A 12,669-nucleotide genomic window follows, 5' to 3' on the forward strand; every position below is an offset into this window, starting at 1 on the left:
CAGAAATAAGCCAATTAAAGGCTCGTGTTTCACGGCCGGCCGACGCACAGTATAAACAGTGCCGGTCGATCAATCCGCTGGAGCAATGTGAAGACCAAACCCGAGAAAGCACCTCGGTCCTCTCAAACACACATATGGACACACACGAGGAGGCTCATTAATATTGTACATCGCCATAGTAACCGCGGGGTCACGATGGGAGAGTGACAGAGGACACCTGTCACCATCATACTGAGGCTAACTCAGCGCTTCTTAAAATAAATATGATCACACTGAAGCCCCAAAAATATCCACTTTGATCTTTGTCGGTGATTTCTGCTTCCTCTCAAATGTCAAAACCTGACAGAGTGGATGTTTCAATCAAAGGCAGCAGGAGTGTGTGTGTGCGTGTGTGTGTGTGCGCGTGTGTGTGTGTGTGTGTGTGTGTGTGTGTGTGTGTGTGTGTGTGTGAACGCAACTGCAGCATCACAGTGGAATCATCTCTGCAAACTTGTTAAGATCAAAGTCATTTGCATAAGAGACGCTTGGTAATCAAACTGAGCTCTGCTCTCACTGCAGCACAGTAATCAAACATGATTATCATTGAGTGTGTGTGTGTGTGTGTGTGTGTGTGTGTGTGTGTGTGTGTGTGTGGGTGTTTCTCTGCATCTTCAGGAGCGCTTTCAAGTGAAGAATCCACCGTCCACCTATCTGGAGAAGCTGAAGAGTTACCTGGATCATGGAGGGGTCAGTCGAAAGGTACAACCAAACTAACTCACGTCAACATCTCAGTTTAAATTAATGAAACTTTTTGTGGCAGAGACTCAAAATCATCGATATCACGAACATTTTCACTTTAGACTGAGCTGTTCCTCTGCTCTGATCTTTGATATTTACACAGATATTTACAAAGGTTGAGGTTAAACCTCTGCTTTCAGGCACAGCGAGGCTGTTTGCAGCTGTTGCCGTAGTAACACTAACTGGTGGTGCCTTCTACACCTCCAGCAGGCTGCACACCAGATGAAGAAAGGTGGCTCCAGGTCCTTAAAAAGTCCCTAAAAATGTCTTAAGTTCACATTTACTAATACCAGGCCTGACTTACTGGTATTCTAATTGTGTGATAATATTTCAGGGTGGATCCCTGCAGAGACAGACCTGTAAGATCCTTTTTGTTTGACCACAAACAGCTGTTCAATAGCTCTCTTCAAAGCCACCAGACTCCATTGACAAAAACAGTAATTTTACCTCACATAATACAGGAGTTGCCAGTGTAGTTTTTCTGACTTTGATGGTTTTGCACATTAGTTTGGATCCAGAGTTTGTCTTTAAAACAGCAAAGTCATACAATGATTCAATCAAACTAACCAATCAAAGCATCAGTAGACCAGCAGCTTCTGTATTCTGTGAGGTAAAATTGTTGCTTTCGTCAGTGGAGTCTGGTGGCTTCAAACTAATCAATATAACGGTTGTTTCTGGTTAAACCAAAAGGCTCTTACAGGTCTCTATCTGTAGGGATCCTTTCTATAATGTTGTCAGACACCAAAGGATTGCATTACAGCCATTGTAGCTCATTCAAGGCTTGTTTGTGGACGTATTTATGAATATGTTGCACTATTAAATGGCTTTGGAGGACATCATTTCTTTATTTTAATACTGCTTTTGCCATCTGCCGTGACACTTTCTGCATTTTCTGAACAATCAGGTGTTTTCTGACCTTGTAACCTCCCTGCATGTGTCCTGCCAGTTTAAGAGACGTGTCCAGGAATCCACTCAGATCCTCAGAGAGTTGGAGATTTCCCTGAGGACCAATCACATAGGGTGAGTCTCACTCCAGTTCCCATTTGGGGAAAAAAAGGTTTAGTTGAGTTTAAACAGTTGCTGTAGAAAAGAAGTTGATAGTACACACACAAACAAACATTAAGCCAATAAATCCTGAAATACAAATGTAGATGTTTATTTTACTAAACTCTATTTGCGTCTGTATATTTTTCCTAAATTCAAATCTTTAAAGGCTGTTTTTGGAAAGAAATCATCAAACTCTGAGCCAGAAATCTCCATTTCAGTAGACAGACACCACATTTATATTCATATCTATATTCTGAAGGTTTTTTCCAGAGCGGTTTGTTCATATATCATTCAAAGCCTGATTTGTAAAACGTCTTATTGCCAAACAACCTGGTGAAATTAGTTTTTTTTATGGTTGTTAAAGTACTAAAGGTATCCAACATTTCCTCTATAAAAACCTTTTTATAGATTTCTGTCCTGGAAATTTCAGAAAACTTGTAATACAAAAAATAATAATAGGTTAATCAGCTGGGGGAGTTTCATGGTCATATCCTTTAGTCCTGTAGTGTCTCTCTGTGTCACTAACTTCTGCTCTGTTCGTCTCCAGCTGGGCTCAGGAGTTCCTAAACGAGGAAAACCAAGGCCTAGATGTTCTGGTGGATTATCTGTCGTTTGCCCACAGTGCTGTCACGTAGGTATCAACTAGGAACAGCGTTATTTGTCATTCCTGGAACAGTTTTAACTCCATCATGCACCTCTTTCCTCATGAATACCGCTGCAGGCTGCATTTATATGAGAGTAAACTGCCTCTGCCACTCGCAGGTATGACGCGGACAGTTTGGACAATGGCGCGCTGCCCACAGACAAAAGCAAAACTATGGACAAGTCAGCGGAGGATCTGAGCCGAAGTGCCAGCAGCTCGCCCACTCACAGTGCCACGAAAGGCAGCAAGGCCTTCACAGTCAGGTACGGGCGGCGCTCGATGGTTTCAGGTGGAGGAGTCACGGCTGAGGACGACTCCACATTCACCTGTTTGCAACTCAGTTAATAAGTTAATAACAGGTGTGAGAAGCTGATCTAATACATCAGCTCTATAGTAATATTAATAATAAGAGTGAGCATTTTATTTATAGAGCACAGTTCAAGGTGAAGACATTAAAAACATAAGAAATATGTGTGTTTTTCTTTTTTTTTGGCATTTTGGCTGCTGCAGAAAGAACTGAGCCACCATGTTCTGTACTTATAGAACATTTAGTGCAGATTCTTTGTGATTTGCACTCAGACATGTTTTTATGTACATGTGCACACACACACACACACACACACACAGACAGAAATCCCTCATCTGCTGCACAGATTATATTCAGTTCACACAGACGCCGTCTCAGACAAACCGCTCTGATCTCCCTCGACAGACGATACAGTTGTAGTGGAGCGCGGCTGTTTATGTCCAGATACAGTTCGATCAATACAGAAGGCACACAAACAAAGCACCGGCTCATATCACACACACAACACACACAAATGCAGATATTTTTCAAACAAAAACAGGTCATAAAAATAAAAACCCACATATACAACTTTAATTGTGACGTTTATTTAAGCAGGTTGAATTTGATTGATCTTAATTCAGATTTTTAAATGATAAAAATAGAATAAAATATGTATTTATAAGTCGCAGTGAGACATAGATTTAATTTCTAATGATGAAGATTTTGCAAATTTTACAATTAGCAATATACTGAAAAATGATATTATACATTGAAAAAACAAAAATAAATGTCAATATATTACAAATAATAAAAAATATACTCAATGAATAATAGGACATAATGAATAATTAATATAATTAAATACTAGATTGAATTTTAATTAAATAATTTTAAAAATAGTAAGATTCATGTTTAATACTGGTAATTTTTTGTTGCTTTATTGTTGTAATGACGTCAGGTTGTCGTGTTTTTAGTTTGGTTGTCGTGTTTTTAGAGGTCTGATGTGTCCGAAGAAGACGTTTAGATTTACAGACGTCTTTTAACTCGACAGCAGACACACAATAACTCCTTAAAGTCGTGGCAGTGAACTCTGAAGGTTTTACTGGGGAAAATGTGTAGATGTCAATGAGCTGTAAAATGTGAACACACACACACACACACACACACACACACACACACACACACACACACTTAGACATCTGATCTTTCTGATGTGAAGCGGCTGCATTCCTGTCATACTGCTGCGGCCTCCTGCTCAGACTGTGTGTGTTTAACTGTGACCTGTGTGAGCGTGAATGTGAGAAATGTCTGAGCGAAACAAATCAACACACAAACTTACCGTCACACAGGTGGGACTGTTCGTTTTATCAGTTTTAATATCAGTCTGCAGCTTCGCCGTGTGGTTCTCAGTGAATTAACCATGATATATTATGTGCGTGGTGTGTTAGTGCAGGTGTAGGGAGGACAAAGCCGTAACCGCAGCGTTTCTCACCTGGCAGATTCAACTCTCTCCAAAACAGGAAAGTCCTGAGGAACTCCCGTGTCGTGAGCCAGACAGACGACGTTCATCTCTGCATCATGTGTTTACGTGCCATCATGAACTATCAGGTATTTAAAACCGCCTCCTCTGAGCGCCCGCCGTGTTTTGGGGAAATAGATCTTTGTTTCTGTCATTTCAGGGCCTTTAATTTGTCCGTCATGTTGGACAGATACGTATGGAAGAGAAGAGTTTAAGTAAAAATGATGACATATTAAGACATAAAATGATCTTTTTAGCCAAAATGATGACCGACAAATACACAATTTTGACTTCAAAAGTAAGTATTTAAGTAAATATTATAAAGTATTTATCTTAGTTTCTAAGTTTAAAATGTGACTTTCTAATTTAGTATGACTTTTATTGTCAAAATTCTGGAATATTACGAGACACTAAGACAGCAATTTGCCTTTTTTAGCCAAGATTATGATATTCGTCATCAAAATTAGGAGACACTCAGTCAAGCATTTAACTCTGTAAATCAAGATTAAACCTTATTAAAGAGAATATGTCATATTTATGAGTCACACAGTGAAAAATGTGACTTTTTGAGTCAATATTATGAAATTTATTGCCTTTCTTAAACATGATCACACGATTAAATCATTATTATGGGATCAAAATTTTCAAATTGTCTCTTAAAAGTCTAAATATTGACTCATCTCACAACTACGACTTGTATATATTTCATCAGAATTAAATTCTGACCAAGTTTTCACAAAACTTAATCCTAATTTCAACGTCATATTTTATAATCAGGAACCTAAAATGAGGTTAAATTAGATTTTAATTGAGTCAAACGACGAGAACAAGAATATAAGTGTGATTATAGTCACTCTATAGACTCTCGGCTGTCGTCCTGTCTCTGTTTAAGGATCTTTACGAGTGTGTGTGTGTGTGTGTGTGTGTGTGTGTGTTGTCAGTCTGGGTTCAGCCAGGTGATGAAACATCCCTGCTGTGTCAACGAGATCACACTCAGCCTGAACAACAGAAACCCAAGGTATGGAGCATCACCTTTAACACGACTGTGAGTGTGTCAAAGAGAAATAAATGGACGTACATGTATTCTGCCTCTCAGGACCAAGGCGCTGGTGCTGGAGCTGCTGGCGGCCGTGTGTTTGGTGAGAGGAGGCCACGACATCATCCTGTCGGCCTTCGACAACTTCAAAGAGGTGAAACCGCAATTCAGCCGCGTCCGTCTGAAACAGTGTTTTAATTCACATTCGAGGTTTAGTGCTCACACATGTGATAAAGAGTTTAACTCACACTTTTTGTTTATAAAGAACCTTTCACAGTTTCAAAGCCATGAAATACACACACTGTGAAACACAGTAAAAGTAAAGGTTACAAGAATTAAACGATAAGCAAGAAATTAAAGGATGAAAGGAGTCGAGTGTCGACATGCAAACAGAAACATCAAACTTATTTGGATGAAAAATACACCTGATTTTCTTCAGAACCTTTTTTTTTACATCTGAAATGTTTTTGTAAATGTTTGAACATAAACAGTCAAAACAAAAACTGATGCATATTTTTTCTTTATTTAACCAGATAAAAGATTAAACTTTTTTAAAGATACAACCGTCGTACACAACTGACCATGAACACAACATGTTAATGTTAACATGCAAACACAACTGTTATAATGTTTGGAAACGATCACAAGGGTATTAAATCTGGCAATAATCAATGTTTTTCTGCTAAAAATATGAAGATCGTAGTGACGAACCGACTTTCAGTTCATTGTTTCTCTGTCCTGCTTCACTCTCGACGCTCTCATGGCTGTTAAAAACCCACTGTACCTGAACTGCTCAGCAACAAACGGCGGACAGACACAGTTAGAGAGTCGCTGGTGAACATAGTGGAGCATTTAGCAGCTAAAGAGCCAGATATTTCCCCCCTAAATTGGTGGTGGAGACCAAAAACGGAGCTAAAATAGAGTGAAAATGGCTTTAAATTCATCAGGTGTGACTCCATAACTGCTATATGTGGAAATAAGTAAATAACTGGTGCATGTTGTCAAATAAACGAATAAAAGTGGCGACATTTTTCTCTTAATCAGGAACTATCAAGTTCAAGACAGATGATGAACCAGAAACCAGAAAAGATCAATCTGAGTTTGCAGTTCTGGTGTTTTCAAAGACTTTGTCCTCTTGTAAATTATTAGTTCAGCTTCACACACATCTCGCTCAGTCATCCTTAAAGTTCACTGTTCCCACTTCATGCCTCCGTTTGTTTCCAAGACGACCTATATTAACCACCAGCAGCAGCAGCAGCAGCGGTGACTCAACCCCACGTTCAAGCTTTATTTTAAATAGAAGTGGTGTTGGTGTCACAGCACCCACATGCCAGCCGCCCTTTAATGCGGTGAAGCGCAGGTTAAGGGGAACTCCGGGGCCACCTGTCGTCCCAGTTGTCCCACAGCCAGACCAAAGTGACTGAGGAGGCGTAAATATGTGAAACACTTGTCGACCTCTAATCGGCCCTCTCTCATCTTCGCCTGAGGAGGCAGCAACTGTTGCCAACAGATCGCCTCCTGCGGCTACAACAACGCAGACAGAAAGGAGTATAAACCTGAACCAGGAAGGTCTATTATTAGTTAATGCCAAGGATGTGAGAAACCTGCCCTGCAACAAGCTCTGCAGCAGAGCTTTAATGTCTGCTGGCTGCAGCTGCTTTTGGACTCTTTTCCACTATTGTAATGTCTTTGTAATGGCACTGAGCTGACACTTAAAACAGCAGTTTAATTCGGCTTTACAGTTTTATTCACTGTGACTTGAGTTTAAATATGTGAATTAATCCCCGGGGGGGGGGCAGGAACAGAAACAAATAGATTTTATTTTGCTGAACTGAATGCAAACTTTGGCTTTTACTCTGGAGCAGCTGACGACAACATCTCTTTGTATTTAAGTATTTAACTCAAAACAGCAGCGGATGCAGAAAACAGGAATAAAAGAAAACAATAATAATCACTAGAGTTTATTAGGAGCTGGATAATTATTCAACATTATCATTCATAAACTTTAAATATAATTGTATTGAGATGATTTCAGTTTCAGATGAGTAAAATATGTTGTTGTAGTTTTGTTTTTGATTGAGAAGGATTTTGTTTAAACAGTTGATCCATGAATTTAATTATTTTTTATGCAATCTGGAGAATCTGCAACACGTCACACCTCTTGGACATTTATGACGACTTAGATTTACACTCATGCTTTTCTTTCTCTTTTTGATTTAAGGCTGTTTTTCACCTCATCATAAAGTTTTTTATCTGAGTTTACAAACCTTTTTTGTTGCTGTTTGGTGATTAAGCCGTTAGCACCTTGCATGTCACAAACAGGAGGAGGATGTGTGCGTTTGTTAGGGAAAAAGTGGTGAGCAAGTGAGCAGGATGGCGTATATATGGGATTTAACCACAATAAACTACAGTGTGTGATCATTGTAAAGGAGGAATACGTCACCCAGTTTGGCTTTAATAACATGGAGCTCTGTGGCTCATGGGGCTTTAGGTGCACACCTCATACATGTTGTTGGTTTTGGTGTTTTCATGGCATTTCTAAAACAGACAAATTACAAACTCTGGCAACATCAGCCCTCCCCCGCCTGGCTGATTGGTGCAGCATCAGTTACCACAGCGGTGACTTGGGTATCACAGTGAGTGGCACTTGTTTTGGTGCCGCAGCAACGGCGGCGTGTGTGTGTGGGCGAGAGGTGGAGAAAGATGGAGAGGGCGATAGATGGCTCGTGGCCGTAAAGTAGAGGCAGGCGGGCGCCGAGCCAGGAGCTGGCTTATGTGTCCCTCAGTAGCAGAACGTGGGCATTGTTTTGGGTCGTGCAGGCTGTCGGGTTGGCGTGCTGCATTATTTAGCGGACATGAGTGAGCAAAAAGGGGGGAGGCAGAGCAGAGGACCGCAAACATAGACAGACTTCATTCCAGTGGAGGAGACGGCGACTCTGCTGAGCTCTTAGTTAAGAGAGCACAAGTAGAAAGACTGTAGTAGACTGTATGTAGCACAAGAAATCATCCTGCACAGTGCAAAGGCAGCTCTTCACAACCGCAGATTCTCCACAAACAACAGCCAAGACAGACAGATAGATAGACAGTGTCAGTATAGCTCTGAATTCTGTCTAAATCCTTAGGAAGTCATTAGTTATGAGTCTCTAACGCCTGTAACTCCTCCTACATTGGTAATATTCTCCATGTTCGCTGGTAATCCTGATCAGATAATCTCTCTTATTGTCAAATCCAAAGGAATTAACTCTGATATTCTGATTCCCACAACTCCATCTGTGGCTGATGTTTGTCTTATTCACCAGTTATTCTTTTAATGACCTCCGTCGTAACTAAATCTTCATTTATCTCCACGTCTGGTGTCTGTGAATATCACAGAGGTCACAGTTGTGAGCGCTCACAGAGCTCGGAGTGTATCTCTGTGTTTCTGTGTGAGCACACTGCCCCCCTGTGTGCACGCGTGGAGAAGACATAAAGGTGGAGGTGTATTTATGTCTTCACTCAGATTTAACACATCGGCGATTCATCACTTTAAATGAAACAGAAGAAAGAACAATGTGTGGTTTTACTCTGCTGATAACTTCTCTGTTGGTGTTTCTCAGGTGTGTGGAGAGAAAAGCCGGTTCGAGAGGCTCATGGAGTATTTCCGCCACGAGGACAGCAACATCGACTTCATGGTAAACGGCCAATCAGATGGCATGTAGAGTAAGACTACACGCAGGGAGGAGGCTGATAACTTGATGGGAGAAACGTACAGTGTGCTGCACTCGATACCGGTCCTGGTCATCTGATACTGGGAGTCCTGATACTGATAATCACCAGTGAAATCTTATTGTAATTAAAGGAGAACTCCAGAGTGTACAGGGGAACGGCTACATGTGTGAAAAAGGTTACGTAAAGGCCTTTTTAAGTCTGAAAATAATATGAGGACACCTGGACCTCCGTGTGGTCCCCGTCATCCAGCCTGTGATGCAGAAAGGTCAGAGCTGTTATCTTGTCTCAGCTTTTACAGAAGTAATGAGAAACACCCACAGCAGACTGAGATCACCAGGGGGGCTCTGGTCTCCTCTCCTCTCCTCTCCTCTCCTCTCCTCTGGTCTCCTCTCCTCTCCTCTCCTCTCCTCTCCTCTCCTCTCCTCTCCTCTCCTCTCCTCATGCTTCCTGCCCTGCAACATTCTTGGAGAAACACCGGCTTCAGATTGTCCCCTCGAATCTATTTCCTCTTTGCAGATGAGCCAGGAACCATCAAAGTCCAGGAAGATATAATGAGTATTTCACTCCTCTGAAAGCTTCATTTGAGGTTTGGAAGAAGACGCTTTGGTGCCACAAGTTGACCGAGGAATAAAAATGTTTGTTTTCAGAGTAGAGGTGCTTTGAGTGGTCAAAAAGACTAGAAAGGTGCTGTGCAAGTACAGTTCTTTTACTTTTAAATGTCCTTAAAAAGGTCGCTTGGAGCTGAAAACTACAAGTCAGAGAAAAACCTGGATCTCAAACCAAACTGTCAGTGTTTGAGTTGCATTGTGGGAAATGTAGGCGCCACGCTTTGACAAGGAAGAAGAATGTGTGGAATAGCAGAGACATTATCTCTAACTTCATTGTCACACTTTTTTTGTGAGCTGTCTGTCACGAGTGCTGCAAAGTTCTGGGAGCCCAATTTTACCACAATAGTCACAGACCGCATGAACGCTGAATGAGTTATTGGTTGCTGTGTTCGTTCCTCCTGTCCGTGCAGGCTGTTGCAAAAGAAAGAAATAATAAGAGTAATTAGTCATCATAATAGAAAGCTCTCAGAGAGAGCTGTTAACAAAATGGCAGTCTTCCCATTAATTAAAACAGATTGCGTGCAATTATGTAAAATGGTCCGAGTGCATGTGAGAGCACTCAGCTGAATGGGTTCTAAAGTTGGTAGATTAATTTGCTTTAACCCACGAGGATGTAAGTGTGAGTGTTCTTTGGGAAAAAGCTCAGAATGATCAGAAGAAGCTACATATGTATGCAGGAATGACTGCATGTCGTTTTTAAGCCGTCAAATTAATTCAAACAAGAAGTATAATGAATAATGTAAATGTGGAGCACACTGACGTGGAAGCAGGGCTGCTCTGTTAAAACCCCAGAAAACAACCACAACAACGTGAAGATGAGAAACTAGAACTATGATGAATTTGGTATTTTTTGCTTGATAACTCACTAAAAGTGCAGCTTTACCTGGAAGAAAAAAAATACTATTATAGACAGTCAGACTTCCTGGTTCTTCCCACGCTGCTCTCTTCTCTAATCACGACCAGCCGCAGTAATCACACCTGGAAAAAAAGCTAAAGGCAGCTAAAAACATAAGTGAAGCGTGTGTTCCTTGTGCCCACCAGGTGGCCTGCATGCAGTTCATCAACATCGTGGTCCATTCGGTGGAAAACATGAACTTCAGGGTGCACCTGCAGTATGAGTTCACCCGTCACGGGCTGGATGACTACCTGGAGGCAAGTGTGACGTTCGAGTCCCGTAAATTAAAACACTGAAGCGTTGGCAGTTTTATTTATTGTGCAGTTTAGACAAAATGTGACATTTATTAGCCGCAACATGTTGATTGTTCTCCATGAATCATCAGAAGCTGAAGTTCACAGAGAGCGACAGGCTGCTGGTGCAGATCCAGGCCTACCTGGACAACGTGTTTGATGTGGGAGCGCTGCTGGAGGACGCAGAGACCAAGAACGCTCTGCTGGAGCACATGGAGGAGCTGCAGGAACACAACACACAGGTACATACATGCATCACACACACACACACACACACACACACACACACACACACACCGTGCATCAGGCCACATGATTACACATGAACACACGTGAACGCTGTGCTCTCGATGTCACAGCTGAGCAGCCGGCTGCAGGAGAGTGAGAGGGAGGCGGTGGAGAAAGTCTCAGAACTGGAGAAGAAGCTCATTCAGGCCACAAAAGAAGTGGAGCTCCTAAAGGTACAGTACACCCTTCTCCTCTTTACGTTTTGTTTTCATCGCTCCGGCCAGCAGTTTTTATATGATCTGACTACTTGCATGCACTGAAACACAACTGCGCTCTGTACTGCAGGAGAGCCTGCGTGAGTCGTCCTCCCAGGTGACTCTTCTGCAGCAGCGAGAACGGGAGAGAGAGCTCGAACGTGAGAGGGAGAGAGAGAGAGAGAGGGACAGGGACCGATCCACCGAGGCCCTGAGGGAGCTGGAGGTTAAAGTCCAGGCTCTGGTGGAGCAGGGGCTGGTCCGCATGGAGCGCTCCTCCTCTGGACACCTGGACCTCCGTGTGGTCCCCGTCATCCAGCCCGTGATGCAGAAAGGTCAGAGCTGTTATCTTGTCTCAGCTTTTACAGAAGTAATGAGAAACACCCACAGCAGACTGAGATCACCAGGGGGCCTCTGGTCTCTCACTGGGGTCCAGTTTTAACAGTGTGACCTCTCCTCTCCTCTCCTTCGACGTGTCCCCAGCTCCTATGGGAACCTCCAAATTACATTCCTCCTGTATGAATGATGTGTGAATGTGTGAATGAGGATGTCATGTAAAAGTGCTTTGAGTAGTTTAAATAACTAGAAAGATAATATATAAATACCATAATACTTCCTGCCCTGCTACATTCTTGGAGAAACACCGCTTCGGATTTTCCCCTCGAATCTATTTCCTCCTTGCAGATGAGCCAGGAACCATCAAATATAATGAGTATTTCACTCTGAAAGCTTCATTTGAGGTTTGGAAGAAGACGCTTTGGTGCCACAAGTTGAACGAGGAATAAAAAGCTCATGTTTGTTTTCAGATTTTGCTGCTTTGCTTGAAAATGCTGTAGGGGGAAATAATAAGCTATTTGCAGATCAGGTTCAGTAGTGAATTCTAAATATTTCGTGGGTAAATGTCCTCCCCTGCGTATCTTCATGTATTCATATGAGTCATTCATTAAAAGTGTTCATGAAGAGGCCTCATTCACTGATAACGTCTCCAGGAAGCGTTCAAAGACCTCATTAGGAGGCTGAAGTTGAGTCTTATCGAGGTTTCGTGGCTCTTCTTCATTAGTTCCCACAGAGAAAAGGTGACAAACAGCAGTGTCGTTGTTCCCCGACAGATAAAGAAGAAGCAGATTCAGGTAACGACCACCAGGCCACTCCGCCCTCCTCACATCCTTCTGAGGCTCCTCCACAGTCGGCTTCTCCTCCTCCTCCTCCACCACCACCTCCTCCTCCTCCTCCTCCTCCTCCACCACCTCCTCCTCCAGGCTCGACTAAATCTCCTCCCGCCCCACCAGCAGCTCCACCACCCCTGCTGCCTCCTGGAGGTGGTGCGACCCAGCCATCCGGGGAAGTGACTGACGGGAGCTCAGGTGAGTCA

General features: G+C 42.5%; 1 protein-coding gene across 1 annotated transcript in view; it reads left to right on the forward strand.

The window, feature by feature from the left end:
- The window catches only part of fmnl1b (formin-like 1b), a 34,257-nt gene that overhangs the window by 9,495 nt on the left and 12,093 nt on the right, over nucleotides 1–12,669 (forward strand). Inside the window, exons 3-15 of the mRNA XM_070851610.1 lie at nucleotides 655–738; nucleotides 1,724–1,797; nucleotides 2,372–2,455; nucleotides 2,587–2,730; nucleotides 4,256–4,364; nucleotides 5,217–5,293; nucleotides 5,372–5,465; nucleotides 8,908–8,982; nucleotides 10,669–10,779; nucleotides 10,908–11,057; nucleotides 11,175–11,276; nucleotides 11,389–11,632; nucleotides 12,407–12,661. Coding sequence (XP_070707711.1) covers nucleotides 655–738; nucleotides 1,724–1,797; nucleotides 2,372–2,455; nucleotides 2,587–2,730; nucleotides 4,256–4,364; nucleotides 5,217–5,293; nucleotides 5,372–5,465; nucleotides 8,908–8,982; nucleotides 10,669–10,779; nucleotides 10,908–11,057; nucleotides 11,175–11,276; nucleotides 11,389–11,632; nucleotides 12,407–12,661 — 1,603 coding nt within the window. The remainder of the gene's footprint in view (nucleotides 1–654; nucleotides 739–1,723; nucleotides 1,798–2,371; nucleotides 2,456–2,586; nucleotides 2,731–4,255; nucleotides 4,365–5,216; nucleotides 5,294–5,371; nucleotides 5,466–8,907; nucleotides 8,983–10,668; nucleotides 10,780–10,907; nucleotides 11,058–11,174; nucleotides 11,277–11,388; nucleotides 11,633–12,406; nucleotides 12,662–12,669) is intronic.

Source organism: Pempheris klunzingeri, chromosome 20 (assembly GCF_042242105.1).
Source record: "Pempheris klunzingeri isolate RE-2024b chromosome 20, fPemKlu1.hap1, whole genome shotgun sequence".
NCBI lineage: Eukaryota > Metazoa > Chordata > Actinopteri > Acropomatiformes > Pempheridae > Pempheris > Pempheris klunzingeri.